The 13,870-nt window shown below is 40.3% G+C and overlaps 1 protein-coding gene across 1 annotated transcript; it reads left to right on the top strand.

Moving 5' to 3' along the window:
- Nucleotides 1-1,549: 1,549 nt before the first annotated feature.
- On the top strand, nucleotides 1,550-8,178 carry FRG1 (FSHD region gene 1). Its single transcript, XM_057420314.1, has 9 exons — nucleotides 1,550-1,665; nucleotides 1,947-2,014; nucleotides 3,318-3,440; nucleotides 4,387-4,444; nucleotides 4,613-4,727; nucleotides 5,110-5,214; nucleotides 5,962-6,053; nucleotides 7,078-7,188; nucleotides 8,057-8,178. Exons 1-9 carry the CDS (start codon nucleotides 1,604-1,606, stop codon nucleotides 8,091-8,093), a joined length of 771 nt encoding a protein of 256 aa, XP_057276297.1. The 5' UTR covers nucleotides 1,550-1,603; the 3' UTR covers nucleotides 8,094-8,178.
- Nucleotides 8,179-13,870: the final 5,692 nt, after the last annotated feature.

The raw sequence follows: 13,870 nt of genomic DNA, 5'->3' as shown, positions 1-13,870 counted from the left end.
GTTTTAACTTTCGGCCTTGGAACAGAGCTGATAACAAGGATGTTTTGGTCTGGCCAAGGACTTTGTGAGCCTCATGCTCTGCCAGGGGAGGAGGGGAAGCCGGGAGGAAGCAGAGACAGGACACCTGACCCAAGCTAGCCAAAGAGGTATTCCATACCACAGCACGTCATGCCCAGGATGTAACTGAGATTTACCTGGAAGGGCTCGGACTGCAGGGTTGGAGGAGGTATTGGTCAGGCTGGGGGGGGGCGAATTATCAGTCGGCTTCTTGTTATTTCCTTTATCATTATTATTACTGGTGGTAGCATTAGTGATTTGTGTTATACCTTGGTTACTGGACTGTTCTTATCTCAACCTGTGGAAGTTGCATTCTTTTGATTCTCTTTCTCATCCCTCCAGGAGTAGGGGGAGGGCAAGAAGAGGGGGGAGTGAGTGAATAAGTTGTCTAGCTAGGTTTCAACCACAACAGAGGTGCTGAGAACTTGCAAGCATAGACAGGTAATGAAATCGGAAACCAAAAGGAAGCAATCCAATACAAGCATCTCTGTATGTGTACCTATTAGACAAGATTTGACAAGGATGATATATTTCACTTGACCAGCTAATATAATCAGCAGACAACCTCTGGGCACAAACCCCTTTCCATTAGTGTAAAGCAGAAACAATGGATTAGGAAGACTAAACACAAATTACTGCTCTAATGGGAAGCTTAATCACGTATGTGCTATCAATGTCATTCCCCAATGATGCAGAGACACCTGTTGAGAAAGTAAAATGTGTGAGAAAAGGATAGTTATGCCCCTAGGGAAAAGCCTGAGGTAGATTTTACTCTGTGGAATACCAAGCAGCTAATAAAATGGGGAAAAAATACCATAAACCTCATTTTTTCCCCTAGTTTGGTGTAGCTGGTTGCCTTACAAGCTTTTATTTCCCCAATCTCCACCCAATTTCCCCAGTGCTCCATGCCTGGAGGTGTTCAAGGCCAGGATGGAGTCCTGGGTGACATGGTGTAGTGCGAGGTGCCCCTGACCATGCAGGAGGTTGGAACTTGATGATCTTAAGGTCCTTTCCGACCCTAACTATTCTGTGATTCTATGATCTGTCTTCACAAGCTTACCTTGAAGCTTCTGCTCCTGCACTAGCACAGCCCCAAGTCACATCACCCTTGCCACAGAGACACTCGGGCACGGCCTGCTGCCCCTGGTAGAGGGCACAGGGCCAAGGGCTCTGCGGTGCATTCGTCAGATAAGCTTTTGAATACAACACGTGAAAAGGTTGCTACCACACACCGGACAGGAAGCTGTAAACTCTTCACTCCTTAGCGCCAGGACAACCGGTGGCACCGAGCCACACTTATACAAGGGGGAGGTGCCGGGGAACACGCTTTTAAACGTGAAATTAAACTTTTCTGTACTCCCCCCTCAAAACGTGCGTTCCGCGACCGTTACGTTACACAGCGCTGACCACGCACTGGTCCCACAGAACAGTATGCGCATGTGCGGGATGCAGGAGGACGCGGGCGGGCGGGAGGGAAGGTTTGTCACTCCGCGGCTTCCGTCGGCGCGCACCCTGATGTGTCGTTCTGCGCTTGCCGTAGTCGGACATGGCGGAATATTCATGCGTTAAATCCACCAAGCTCGTCCTCAAAGGGGCGAAAGAGAAGAGGTGAGGAGTGGGTTCTCCGCCGGCACCTTCTGCCCCCGGCTTCCCGCTGCGGCAGGCGCTCGGACCGGGAGGCGCGGCCGGGCTCCCCCGCTGCGGCGGGGGCCGTCGGAGACTGGTTAAGGGTGGGGCCTGGCTGTGCTGTGTAGTCCCTTCGGCTGCGCCTGGGCAGGGACTGTGAGCCCCTTGCTCCCGCCTAGTGTCAGTGACCCGCTTCGGTGCGGCTTGCCGGGGAAGGGACAGGTCGGAGGCACGTTCTTACTTCTTTACATCTCTCTGTGCAGCAAGAAAAAGCACAAAGAGAAGAAAAGGAAAAGGGAAGAGGATGCGGCAGAGCAACTTGATATTGTTGGTGAGCTGCCTTCCAGAATTACGTGACAGTGTGGAAACTAGGGGATGGCGAAGCCTAAGAGGTTGTTACAGGGCTTTGCAAAGGAAATGTAGCTTCTGTAGAGATTTGTGACTGCCTCAAAACATGCTATTTGCATGTTGGGGTTTTCCTAGACTCCAGATGGAACTTCTGACAAGAATGGGATGGATCTTCCACTTAGCTTTTTAGCTGAAGCATGTTCTTATAGAATCTTAAGCTGTTTCTCAGCTTGGATTTTTTTTTTTTTCTTTCCTGTTTTCTCTCCAATAGTATGTGCTTCAGGAGGAGAAACTTTTTAGGACTGTAATGCAGTTATGTAGTGAGGGCATTTCTATGTAAATGACTTACATCTTCTGTTACTATCACTTTGAAAATTAAAGATGGGATTTCCTGTGCTTTCTGTGCTTACTCTGCCACTAGTTACTTTCTGACTGCATTCTTTAGTTCACTCAACCTTCTTTCAAAAGGAAAAGAGTCTGGGGGGGGGCTTGTTTCTTGGATGATGCGTTGAATCTAATTCTATATGCATGAGTGGAATGTTCAGGATGTATAGGACAAGACAAATAACTATATGTTGTATAAAGACGGGGAAGATTATTTCAGCTGAAGGCAGAATAACCTGCCAAATTCACCATGTGTAAAAAAGATATGTTCAGATTAATTAAAATTAGTTATTATCTTAATGAGGTAGGAAGTATTTGTAAAACGGTATGCCAGGAGAAAATTTTACTGTGTAACAGCTACAAATGTCATAATTTTAAGTCATACATGTGGGTAGGGATACCTGTAATGTTGGTAGAATTCTGTGGGGCTCAAAAATTCAAACACAGATTGGCTTGAATAACCTAAGCTTAAGGTTAGAGCTCACCTGAAGTATTTTAACAGCAAGATGAGCTAGTTTTTCTGTTTCTATTGGAGAAGCTAGTAATTGGATATGGCCCCTAAAATGGTCCAGAGGAAAAAGAAAACACAAAATACCTTCCTTGCAAGGTGTATATTTGCTGATGAATGGATCATCTTGCTGTATGGACTAACACAAAGGGTTAAAGTGCAGGAGCCTGTAACTAGGGATGACAGGGTGGCTGGAGCAGCAAGACATCCCAGCTCAGCAGCAATACTGTTAAGTTTGCTCTGTGCTATAAAATAATTCACAAAGATCTTGAGATGGCAATAGCAGTTGTATCTCTGCAATTTCAAATCTCAAAGAAGACACTCCTAGAAATACCATCTGTAACTGCTGTAATCAGAAGTTGTAATTACCCTATTAACTCTCTTTGTATTTTAGGAAACTGGTGGGCTGTCCGTAATTTTGGTGAAATTACAGGAACAATAGCTATAGAAATGGATAAAGGAGCTTACATCCATGCCCTCGACAATGGCTTGTTTACTCTTGGAGCACCACATAAAGGTTTGCTACAGGAAATTTGGAAATAAGTAGTTTTAGTAATGAAAGGCACAAGAGCATAAAATGAGCTTGACTTAGAGGCAAGTAGTTTTACAGCTAAAGAGGCTTACTACAAATAATGCAATAAACCTAGCCATAGCATGCAGATGACTTAAACCTAATGACTGTCAGTTTCACTGATCTAGTTTCTTGCTGGTTTATGTGTACGATAAATTGAACTGCGTTGGAGATGATCACCTTTTAAAGGCCATACTGCTTACTGGATAAAAGGCAGTATAACTTTTATTAAGTCCTATAAAATCTTTATGGTGTCATTTCAGGAGTGGAACTCGAGGCAGATGAGTTTCAAGGCTTATTGCTGCATCCTCATCTTAATATATTTGTTTTGTTGCTGCACAAGTGGGCTAATAATGTGGTCAAATAATTAGCTTGTCCTTACTTTGAATTTAAGAGCCCTCAGTCAGACAAGGAGTGCCCCAGAACACTGAGCTGTGTTTTACCTCCAGTGTGAGATCAAAGCAATGATGGCAGTATTCTCTCCTTTTGGTTTTGAGGGATGGAGAGGCCAGTAGCTTTTAGGATACCGAGTTGTGTTATCATATCTGAACCTTAGTACATTTTGTTGTGGAAAAAATATCATTACAAATACATGAAGGTTTTCAAAGCCACCTGGAGAATTCTGAAACATTCTCAAGTGTAAATTACTTTATACAAGGACTGTCTTTATTTTGTCTTGCTGTAAGCACTCTCAATACATTAAATGAGCACCTGCATTACTTTCATAAAGTAAATATTCAGAAAAGGAATTTTTAAAGAAATAAAATATTGCAGCTTTCCATAGTACTTGGCAATGGCCACGTTTAATTCTTTTTGAAGCTGCAGTATTAACAGGCTAAAATACTGTATGTTTGATGCTTCATACTTAACTAATGAAAAATTTATTCCTCAGATGATGAAGGTCCTAGTCCTCCCGAACAGTTTACAGCAGTAAAGTTGTCTGATACAAGGTAATTACTGAACCAATGTTACCATCTTTGATACTTGTTATCTTTGTTTCTCCTGTGAATAAATATTTTTATATTCTCTTGAAATACACTGTCTAGTAAAAAATGTTTGTGATGTGTTAGATATTGTGAATTGCTTGAATTAAAAGTTATTTGCATTTTCTCTTTGAGGATTGCTCTGAAGTCTGGTTATGGCAAATACCTTGGTATAAATTCAGATGGACTTGTCATTGGACGTGCAGATGCGATAGGGTCAAGAGAGCAGTGGGAACCTGTCTTCCAAGATGTAAGCTGTTTGGAATAGTTCATTTGACTTTCTTAGCTTTTGACTGTATTTTAAATTAATCTATATTGATGTTCTTTGCCTGTCAAGTAAAAGCCTTTTGCAGTCTCTTTTATATTGTAACATTTAAACGTCTGGTTTCCCAGCTGCAATGCATTTCTGTAATTGGAAGCTCTTAGAATACTTCAAGTTAATGCATTTTTGGACAGCTATAAGCATCTTAAAAGGATCCAGTATGTCCACTGACTAGCTATTAACATGTCCATTCATAAAAGAATAAAATGCATTTGCATAATTATTTGGTATATTGTAGAGAATATATGTTATGAATCATGGATTATATGCAAACTCTTTATACGAACAATATGTGATATTATATCTGCAGAAGAAAATGGCATTACTAGCAGCAAACAGCCGTTTTATTAGATGCAATGAAGAGGGAGACATAGAAGCCAAAAGCAAAACTGCAGGGGAAGAAGAAATGATCAAGGTAATCTGTAACTTCCACAATTACTTTGCAATTGGCACAGATATTCAAACAAGCAGGTGTCTGTGTGCTGCAAATTACTGTTAATACAGTTATAATAGCTTTCTATAAGCTGTCAGGTGCTTTGGTTACAAGAAAGGTAAATGAGCTGTGGAGCTACATAAACCGAGGTACTTCCAGTAGAGGAAGGAAGATACATTACCACTACAGAAGGGCAAGAAGAAGGGAGGGGCAGGACAGTCTGTGTGATAGTCCAGATAGTTCTGAAATAACTTTTTGGTATGGAAGAGATAAATTATGACTGTAGCAGGGACAGAGAAGGTTTACCATGATATGCAGAAGGGGAGATGTTTTAAGTAGGAGAATGTAAAAAGACTATATTGACTTTATCTTGACATGGAAAATATGTGTTCCTTCAGTTACAGGTAGGTGTCTGTGAGAGCAATAATACTTTTAAATCGGTCTCTGAAAAAGGCATTTTACCCCTGCTAAAACTAAGAACTGTAATAGTGCTTCTCCGAAATGAAGGCAGTCAGATTTTACAGTAGCTTTGAGGATCACATTTAATATTTCTCAGGAGGCAGCTTTTGCTTTTATTGCAGTTGTTTCTTGTTGTGAATTAACCAATTTGAAAGCTGTGAACTTTCATTCTATTACTAAGGATATGTTGTTGTCTTTACCTGGAACTTCTGGTTTTAAAAACAGAGGCATTTTCTGTTCTTTCTGTTTTGTTTTTCTCTCAATGACTAGATTCGTACTTGTGCTGAAAGAGAAGCTGAGAAGAAAGATGATGTTCCACATGAAGACAAAGGAAACGTTAAACAGTGTGAAATCAATTATGTGTATGTAGTTCAGAGCAGGTTCAAGTACTTTTTTTTGCACTTCTCTTTGGGGCTGTCTTTGGAAGGGGCAAGCTCCCACACAACTTTTCACTCTCTTTCTCCTCAGCAGGACAAGGGAAGAAAACAGGATGAGAAAGCTTGTGGGTTGAGATAAAGATGGGGAGATTGCTTACCAGATACTGTCACAGGCAAAATAGACTCAATTTGTAGAAAACTGTTTAAATTTATTTCCCATTAGATTTGGGTAATGAGAAACAAAGACAAAAATTAAAACCACCAACTTTCCTTCACCCACTTCCCAGTCTCAGCTTCACTCCAGACTACTCCACCTACTTCCCCAAGCAGGATTAGGGTATGGGTCCATATATGAAACCACCTCTCTGCCACTCCTTTCCTGTCCCACTTTTCTCCTGTTCAGGCATGGTCCTCTCCATGGGCTGAAAGGGAATATTCACTCCACTGCCTGAAGTACCTCCCTCACTCTCCTTCTCAGTCCTTGATATTCACACTGCCATCTCAAACTTCTGGTTTTATCTGTCTTCTTCTGCCTGTGTGGCGTTTTGCCTTTTCTTAAATACATTTTCACAGAGGTGCCACCAGCTTTGCTGATGGACTCATCTACATCCTGCAGTGGCTACAGCACAGGGCAGGCCCTGGCCCTTTCACACAGGGACCACCCTTGAAGCTCACCACTACCAGCACCTTGCCACCTACACCCAATACACTTTCCTTCCCTGACTTACCATGTTAGTAGTTGAAGAAGGAGCACTTTAGAACTTGTAACCACATCATGCTAATTGTGTAAGGCTTACTCCCATTTAGACGGGAAGAAAAAAAAAACAACAAAACCCTGAATATCTTCATCTACAGAAGTCTTAGTATTTGGTACTGTAATGATTTGCTTGGTTTTATTAAGCCAGTTGTCCACTGTGTAATAGAAGTTAAGATTCTTATCACAGCTGTTTCTTTAATGTTTTCAATAAAGCAGTTACACTCTTTTACTTTTTTTTTTCTCCCCTTACAGAAGGAAATTCCAAAGTTTTCAAGACAAAAAGCTTAAAATAAGCAAAGAAGATACAAAAGCCCTTAGAAAAGCCAGGAAAGAAGGCACTTTTCATGAAATGCTGCTTGACAGGTACTTTGGAGTACAAGAAATAATGTGATTTAAAAACTACTCAGAGATGGAATTATAGTAAACAAAGGGTACAAAAGAGAGCTACATTTCATGCGGTGGGGTGTTTCCTCTTGGGTCAGTGATCGGCCTGAGTTCTGGGGTTGGCTTCTTTTTGTGGTCTGCGTTTTCACTTCTTAAACTGAAGTTTGTAGGTTTGGATTTACCCAGAAATTAATTGTTTCAGAAAGCTTTAAGTAGGCTGTTCAGTCTGTTTAGTACAGGAGAGTCGAGGGATACATTTTTTTAACCACAAAATCAAGCTATTTTAACATTTTCAATATCTATGGCACCAAGCATTTTGGAGAGTGGAAAGCTGCATTTTAAAGAGAAATAGGATTTATTAAGAATACCCTTCATGCAATCTAGTAGGAATAATCTTTTTCCCCACATGAGCTGAGTATAGAAACTGTCTTGCATTTTTAAAACATTTTGTATCAATATATAGCAGAAATACTCGCATTAATTCAGCTGGTGGAATGCAGAAGACTATTCTGATGATTGCAAGTGTTGGGAGAAGACTCCTGGGACATCAGAGGTTGAGTGTTTTAAATCACAAGGAATCTGAATTCCATTCCTCAGGGTGGAGAAAATGCAATTTGTGATGATTTGAAGGGAAAGACAAGGTTAACTTTAGACATTGCAATTCTAGCTCCTTAAAAAAACAAAATTAACAAATCGAAAGTATTGTTAGGCTTTATATGTGCTTTACTGAAGTAAAGTTTAAGAAAAATTGCTTTTAATGCTTAATGCTGTGAGGCAGCTAAAACACCTTGGTGTAATCATATTTAGTCTTAACCTAAATCATGTTTCATTACTTTTTCCCATACAGGAGAGCAAAAGTGAAATCGGATAGATACTGCAAGTGACAACCAGCTGGTCCATTTTCTTCTACAGCTTTGATGATAGTGTCATAATTGAAAACAAGAGTAAAATGTTTTGTAATTATTTTTTTATTGAAGGAGTTTTGCTGATGTTTTTATTACCTTATTTTTAAAGGATCGCCTGAGAGTTGTAATTAACTGTCAAACTAATGTCATCTTTCACTAGTGAATACTATTACGTTTACTCCAAACTACATGCTATTGAAATAGTGAGGTAATTATTTAATGAGAAAGAAATTGACCCAGTGATTCTTCCAAAGCTGATGAAAGGAACCTGAATGAAGAGACAGGGCAGAAGACATTAAGGGCTGAAGAGAAAACGGTGATGAAGTTCAAAAGCAAAATATGGTTAATACATTGAACGTGTAAGAAGTATGTAACTATTGAACATGAAGAAATAATTGAAAATGCACGTCTTGGAACACATCCTCTCAGATACTGAGTAGTGTGAGCCAGTGATTCAGGTGATGCCTGGGCCAGAATATTCAGATGTAGTCCCGAATATTGCATAGGGCACTGCATCAAGTGAAGACTGGGCCAGAATATTTAGCCTTCATAAAACAATGTTCTGAACAGATAAGTGATGTAATCCATATGTTGGGAAAAGTGTTGACAAGTCACAGAACCCTATTATAAATGAAAATGCAAGTGGTTTCATAAGAAAAGGGGGTGGTTGTTTTGTGTTAGCAGGCCGCCTATTTTACAAGAGGGAAAAAATTATTTTGCTGGTTTCTCTATGGCACGGACTTTATTTAATAAAAGAGCAGGGACTTTTTATGGTCATGTATAATATGCATTCCTATAATATGCTGTATTTCATATCTCATGAAATACAGCACCCCTGTCTGCTCTGATTACTAAGAAGCTTTACAGTAACAACATCTCCATCTTTTTCTTCTAAGGCAGCGTAATTTATGTATTTGTTTTATACCTGTTAAACCAACTCTTAATAGCTATTTTACAAGAATAGGCACACTTACTAGTTCTTTGTATGAATATCTATTTTGGAACGAGTGCCTTTTCTTCCCACTTAAGCTTTTTCTGTTGAGACAGCAAATGAGAAATCAAAATGCTGCCTCTGGGGAGCTGGTTTGTGCAGCAATATTGGGACTGTTGTGCTTGTAACTTTCTTGTACAGACAAATCCTTGGAGACCTTGTGTCATTCCAGCTGCTTCACAAGAGTTTGTTTTAATGCCAATAGAAGTTATAACAGAATGCTGACAAATTAAGTAAGCAAGGTTTGTGTTGAATAAAAAAGTAAAATGAGAATTTTCTCCTCAGTTTTCAGAGGTACAAAAGTCCCCTTAGTGGCTGGGGGTTTTTAATTCCTAGAGAACTGTCTTTTCCCTTATGTCTATCACTTTTCTGATTACTGTATTTCAGGAAATACTATTAACCAAAATGTAATAGTATCATGCGGTCACATAAACTGAGTGAATACTTGAGCTTTTTACCATTTCAATGGCTTCATTTTAAAGTTTTCACAGATTTTATTTCTTGTTCTAGTACAAAACTTTGAGTCTAAGCACGTAGCAGGAATGACTGGAAGTTACCTTTATTTCCTATCAATATCTATTAACTATGCATTCTTTCAAGAATGCAGGAAATTGCTGGGAATGTCAACATGTTTGTAGTGAGTCTCTGTGTTAAAACATTTTCAGAAAGAAATTGCAGTTAGCAGAACTGATCCTTGATTCTGATTTTTTTTTTTTTTTTTTTTTTTCCAGAATTATGTTAAACTTCCCTCACATACTGATAACCCAGTTATAAAATCTCATTGACTGTATCAGTTCTGGATATTTGGCTTGTATTAAGGGAATGGCTCCAAGGAAAATTAAAAGTATGTAAATTACCAGTGTTATTTGAAATATTACTTAAGCCCTGCACAATGATGTAGTGCAGAGAAAAAAGCTCCCTGTCTTTTAGTGGTCTTGAAAGAGAATAGTTGGCTTTTCCAGGGAATTCTATGTATAGCCTGATTGCTCTCAAATAAGAACAGATACCCTGTCAATCAGCAAACCATATAGGCAGAGTGTGAGGCTAAATTTTTTACCAGTAGCAGAAATGGTCAAGCAGATGAAACCAATAGTATACGGAGCTTAGAGGCTTTACAATTGCACTGTATGTCCATATGCTCCATGACTCAATTTTTGTGAAGAAGAGGGCTATGCTGTCTTTTCCACAGTTAATAAAGGCCGTAATTTGCGTTCTTATATTGTCAGAAAAGATGCATTGCACATGTTTAGGTGTGACAGAAGAGAGTGCTGAATTTTCAAGGAGAAGGCCAAAAGCTAGGGCTAAAGAGACAATTGTTGGCAAATGGCTGGAGTCTGAGGAATTCTTGGAAAAAAACGCAGCATAGCTGTGGGTTATGCTATCACAGAAAGAAAATATATAATTGATTTTTCCCCAGAGCTCCTCAGTTTGGTCTAGGACTGGGGATTAGGAGTCAGTTCTGGTTACAGGTACCATGGCACATGTCCCTCCCCAGAAATGTAAGTAACCTGGTGTACAACTGTCATAGTTTAAACACCAGCATCATGGACCTGGAAGTGGCCATGATGCCAAAACTACTGGAAATGCTGGGAAAAAGGTGACAACACAAGGAGCAGGCTGCAGGCCAGAGTAATTATTTGGTAGTCCATTGCAGGTGTCACAGATCCACAGTCACTGTGAATCTTAAATGCATCTGAAGTGAGTGCTGATGGTTGAAATAGACTGATGTGACAGTGTCTGGTTTTCCTTTCATGAATAGAAAGGAATTTTCCATTTCGTGTTTGTCAGTGTAAATAGGAGAATGCAAGGTGTAGGTGCTGTAAGTAGGTCCAAGTGATAGTAACAGAAGCATGTTCGTTATAAACCTTGCAATAAGTGAAATAAAAGAAATGCTACAGCAAATGAAATGACATTGTCCTAAGAAGTAGTACTGGATTCAGCAAAGGACAAGCAGCATTGCAGGGAGTAAGGATACTGTAGTAGCAATTGGGTCACCCTTTGTGTTGAAACTAATGATACACTAGATTCTTGCTAAGAAAATGTTGCCTGACATAACATGGAAGAAGAGGTCTGGGGAATTCGCTGGAATTTTAGTTCCACAAAAGGAAAGGTATGACAAAACAGTGAAGATCAGTATGTCTGTTGCTATAAGGAGTTTGTTGGGATATTTTCCCACTGGAGGTATTCATGGAGTCTTGGTGATACCATGTCTAGCAGTAGTGTTAGCACAAGGAACTTTAACTGAAGCAGAGAGAAAAGGGGAAGTAATTTGAGCAGCCTCTCCTTGTGGAGGAAGGAACAAATTGGGGGAGTGGTAATACAGTACTGGACAGATAAGTACAAGAAAGCAGAGGGTAGACATAAGTACTAGGTGTGTCACCAGCCGTCAGTACAGTTAATGAATAAAGCTGCACATCTTACGAAGCTTTTTTTCTTTTGACTTAACTTGGATTTTTGAAAATTGATGGAGCAAATCTAGACAACAAAATGGTACTGGTGTGGACTCTGGTGACAAGGCGTTCTGATGGGAAAGCAGTGGGACAGCCATAGTCAGACAAACATGGGTGCTGGAGGATGTTAGCGATTCCTTAAACCAAAACTTTCTTTACTGCTGAAAGAACTAAACCAGAAGTATAAAGAGGCTTCAAAAAAGTAAGTTGTGAATATTTAATGTGACGAGGGCATAATTTTGTTGTCAGAGCATTCAAAGCTTTCAATTTTCCAAAGTCATAGTTTATTTTCTACTGTTAAAAATGTCCTAAAGATGGTAAAGCACGTAAATGAAGATAAAAGTAAGTGTGAGAAATGGTCTCTAGATAAAACAGCGAAGCAGCTATTTATTCACATTTTTGCAAAAACGGGTGTCCTGGCAAGTAGGCACACACAGCAAAGGCAGAACTTTGATTTGTATTTCCTACCCTGTTCCCTCCCTTGTTTCTTCATTGGTTGGGTACTCCAAGGTTTACAGCCTATCCAGCACATATAATCTACATGCTAACTGTCCCACTTCTGTTTACATCTTCCCTCACTCGATTTCGTACACCCCTTCCTCTTATTTGTCTCCTTTTATGGTTCAGTTTCATAACTCTCTGGCAGACATGTGGTATCTCAACTGACTGTTTAACTACAGAACCAGTTTGCACCAGCTTACTTTCACAGGTTGTACAGAGATGATAGCATTCTTTTTAACTACAGAGTGTGTCTGTCGCCCAAAGATGACATTGTCTTTAACTACAGAGTGTGCCTGTTTAAGTCATGGTATTTCAAGCCCTCTGTTTTGTTCCTTTAGTAACGTAGCCCCAGCCCAAATATTGCAAAGTCTTAATATTGCAAAGCCTTAATACTGCAAAGTCCCGTCCCTGATATGCGAAAACAACAATTTCTCTCGCAGTAAGGCACCTAAAAGCTGCCTGCTCCAGTAGTGAAAGCTAAGCAAAAGGGATTGCAGATGTTTAGAAAATAACAGGACGAACTTAATCTGACTATTTCTCACATTAGACTGCAATAGTATGTTCAGTTACCAGTGTGTAAATGCAGAATTATTGCCAGGTATTTGTGTTCAACCAGAAAAATTTGCCTGAGCCCTAAGGAAACAAAGCAGTTTCTTATGTATAAAAGACACTCCCATGAAAATCTCAAGGTTTCTCCTGTTACACTATAATTCTCCTCATTTCCTGAATCACCTAATTGGTTCTCTATGTTCTTCCATCAGTACTAAATGCTTTCTGGCTTGGTCTCTAAAGCACTGTGCAATTCCACACTGAGCTGATTCCTTCCTACACACTGCTGCATGCCCTCCCTTTGCCCAAGGCTTTCAAATCTTAGAACACGTTTCTTTTATCCTTTCCTGTTTCTTAATTTCTGCAATGCAATGTAGCTTTTCAATCAACCAATGACTTCCTTTTCTTACCACCCCTGTTTTTTTTTTTAAGAGTTAATTGCACAGCCAATTAAGTCATGATATGAAAGACTGTATTGCTTCTTTTATGTGTGCCTAAAAATGTGACACATCTGGGGCACTGCATGAAGCTCAAGACACAAGCTAAAACACAAGCATCCTAGGTTTTTAGTATTTATTTATGGTGCTTCCAAAAACTGTTGCTAACATATATACTCATTACCTGTTCGTTTGCTCACACTAAAATTATACCTTTTTATTGTAAGCTATTTGGAGGATGCACCTTACTCTGCTGCTGGCTTGTACATGATAATACAACAAATAGATTTGCATACAGTAGTAAATAAATAATGGGCAACTGAATGCTGGGCTGCATCAAAAGCAGCATGGCCAGCAGGTCAAGGGAGGTAATTCTCCCTATTTATTCTGCTATCATGAGACCCCAGCTGCAGTGCTGCATCCAGTTCTGGGGCCCCCAGCATAAGAGGAATGTCGACTGATGGCGCATGTCCAGAGGAAGGCCATGATCAGGGGGCTGGAACACCTCTCCTACGAAGACAGGCTGGGAAAGCTGGGGTTGTTCAGGCCAGAGAAGAGGAGGCTTCGGGGAGACCTTAGAGCAGCTGTCAGTACCTAAAGGAGGCCTACAGGACATCTGGGGCAGGTAGTGGCAGGACAAGAGGGAATGGCTTGAAAGAGGGGAGGTTTAGATTAGGCATTAGGAAGAAATTGTTCACTATGAGGGTGTTGAGGTGCTGGCACAGGTTGCCCAGAGAAGCTGTGGCTGCCCCATACCTGGCAGTGTTCAAGGCCAGGCTGGATGGGGCTTGGAGCACCCTGGTCTAGTGGAAGGTGTCTCTGCCTGTT

Source organism: Pezoporus wallicus, unplaced genomic scaffold (genome assembly GCF_028554395.1).
Source record: "Pezoporus wallicus isolate ANWC-B61680 ecotype Strahan unplaced genomic scaffold, APGP_CSIRO_Pwel_v1 contig_5552, whole genome shotgun sequence".
NCBI lineage: Eukaryota > Metazoa > Chordata > Aves > Psittaciformes > Psittacidae > Pezoporus > Pezoporus wallicus.
This window is presented reverse-complemented; position numbering and strand designations above follow the sequence as displayed.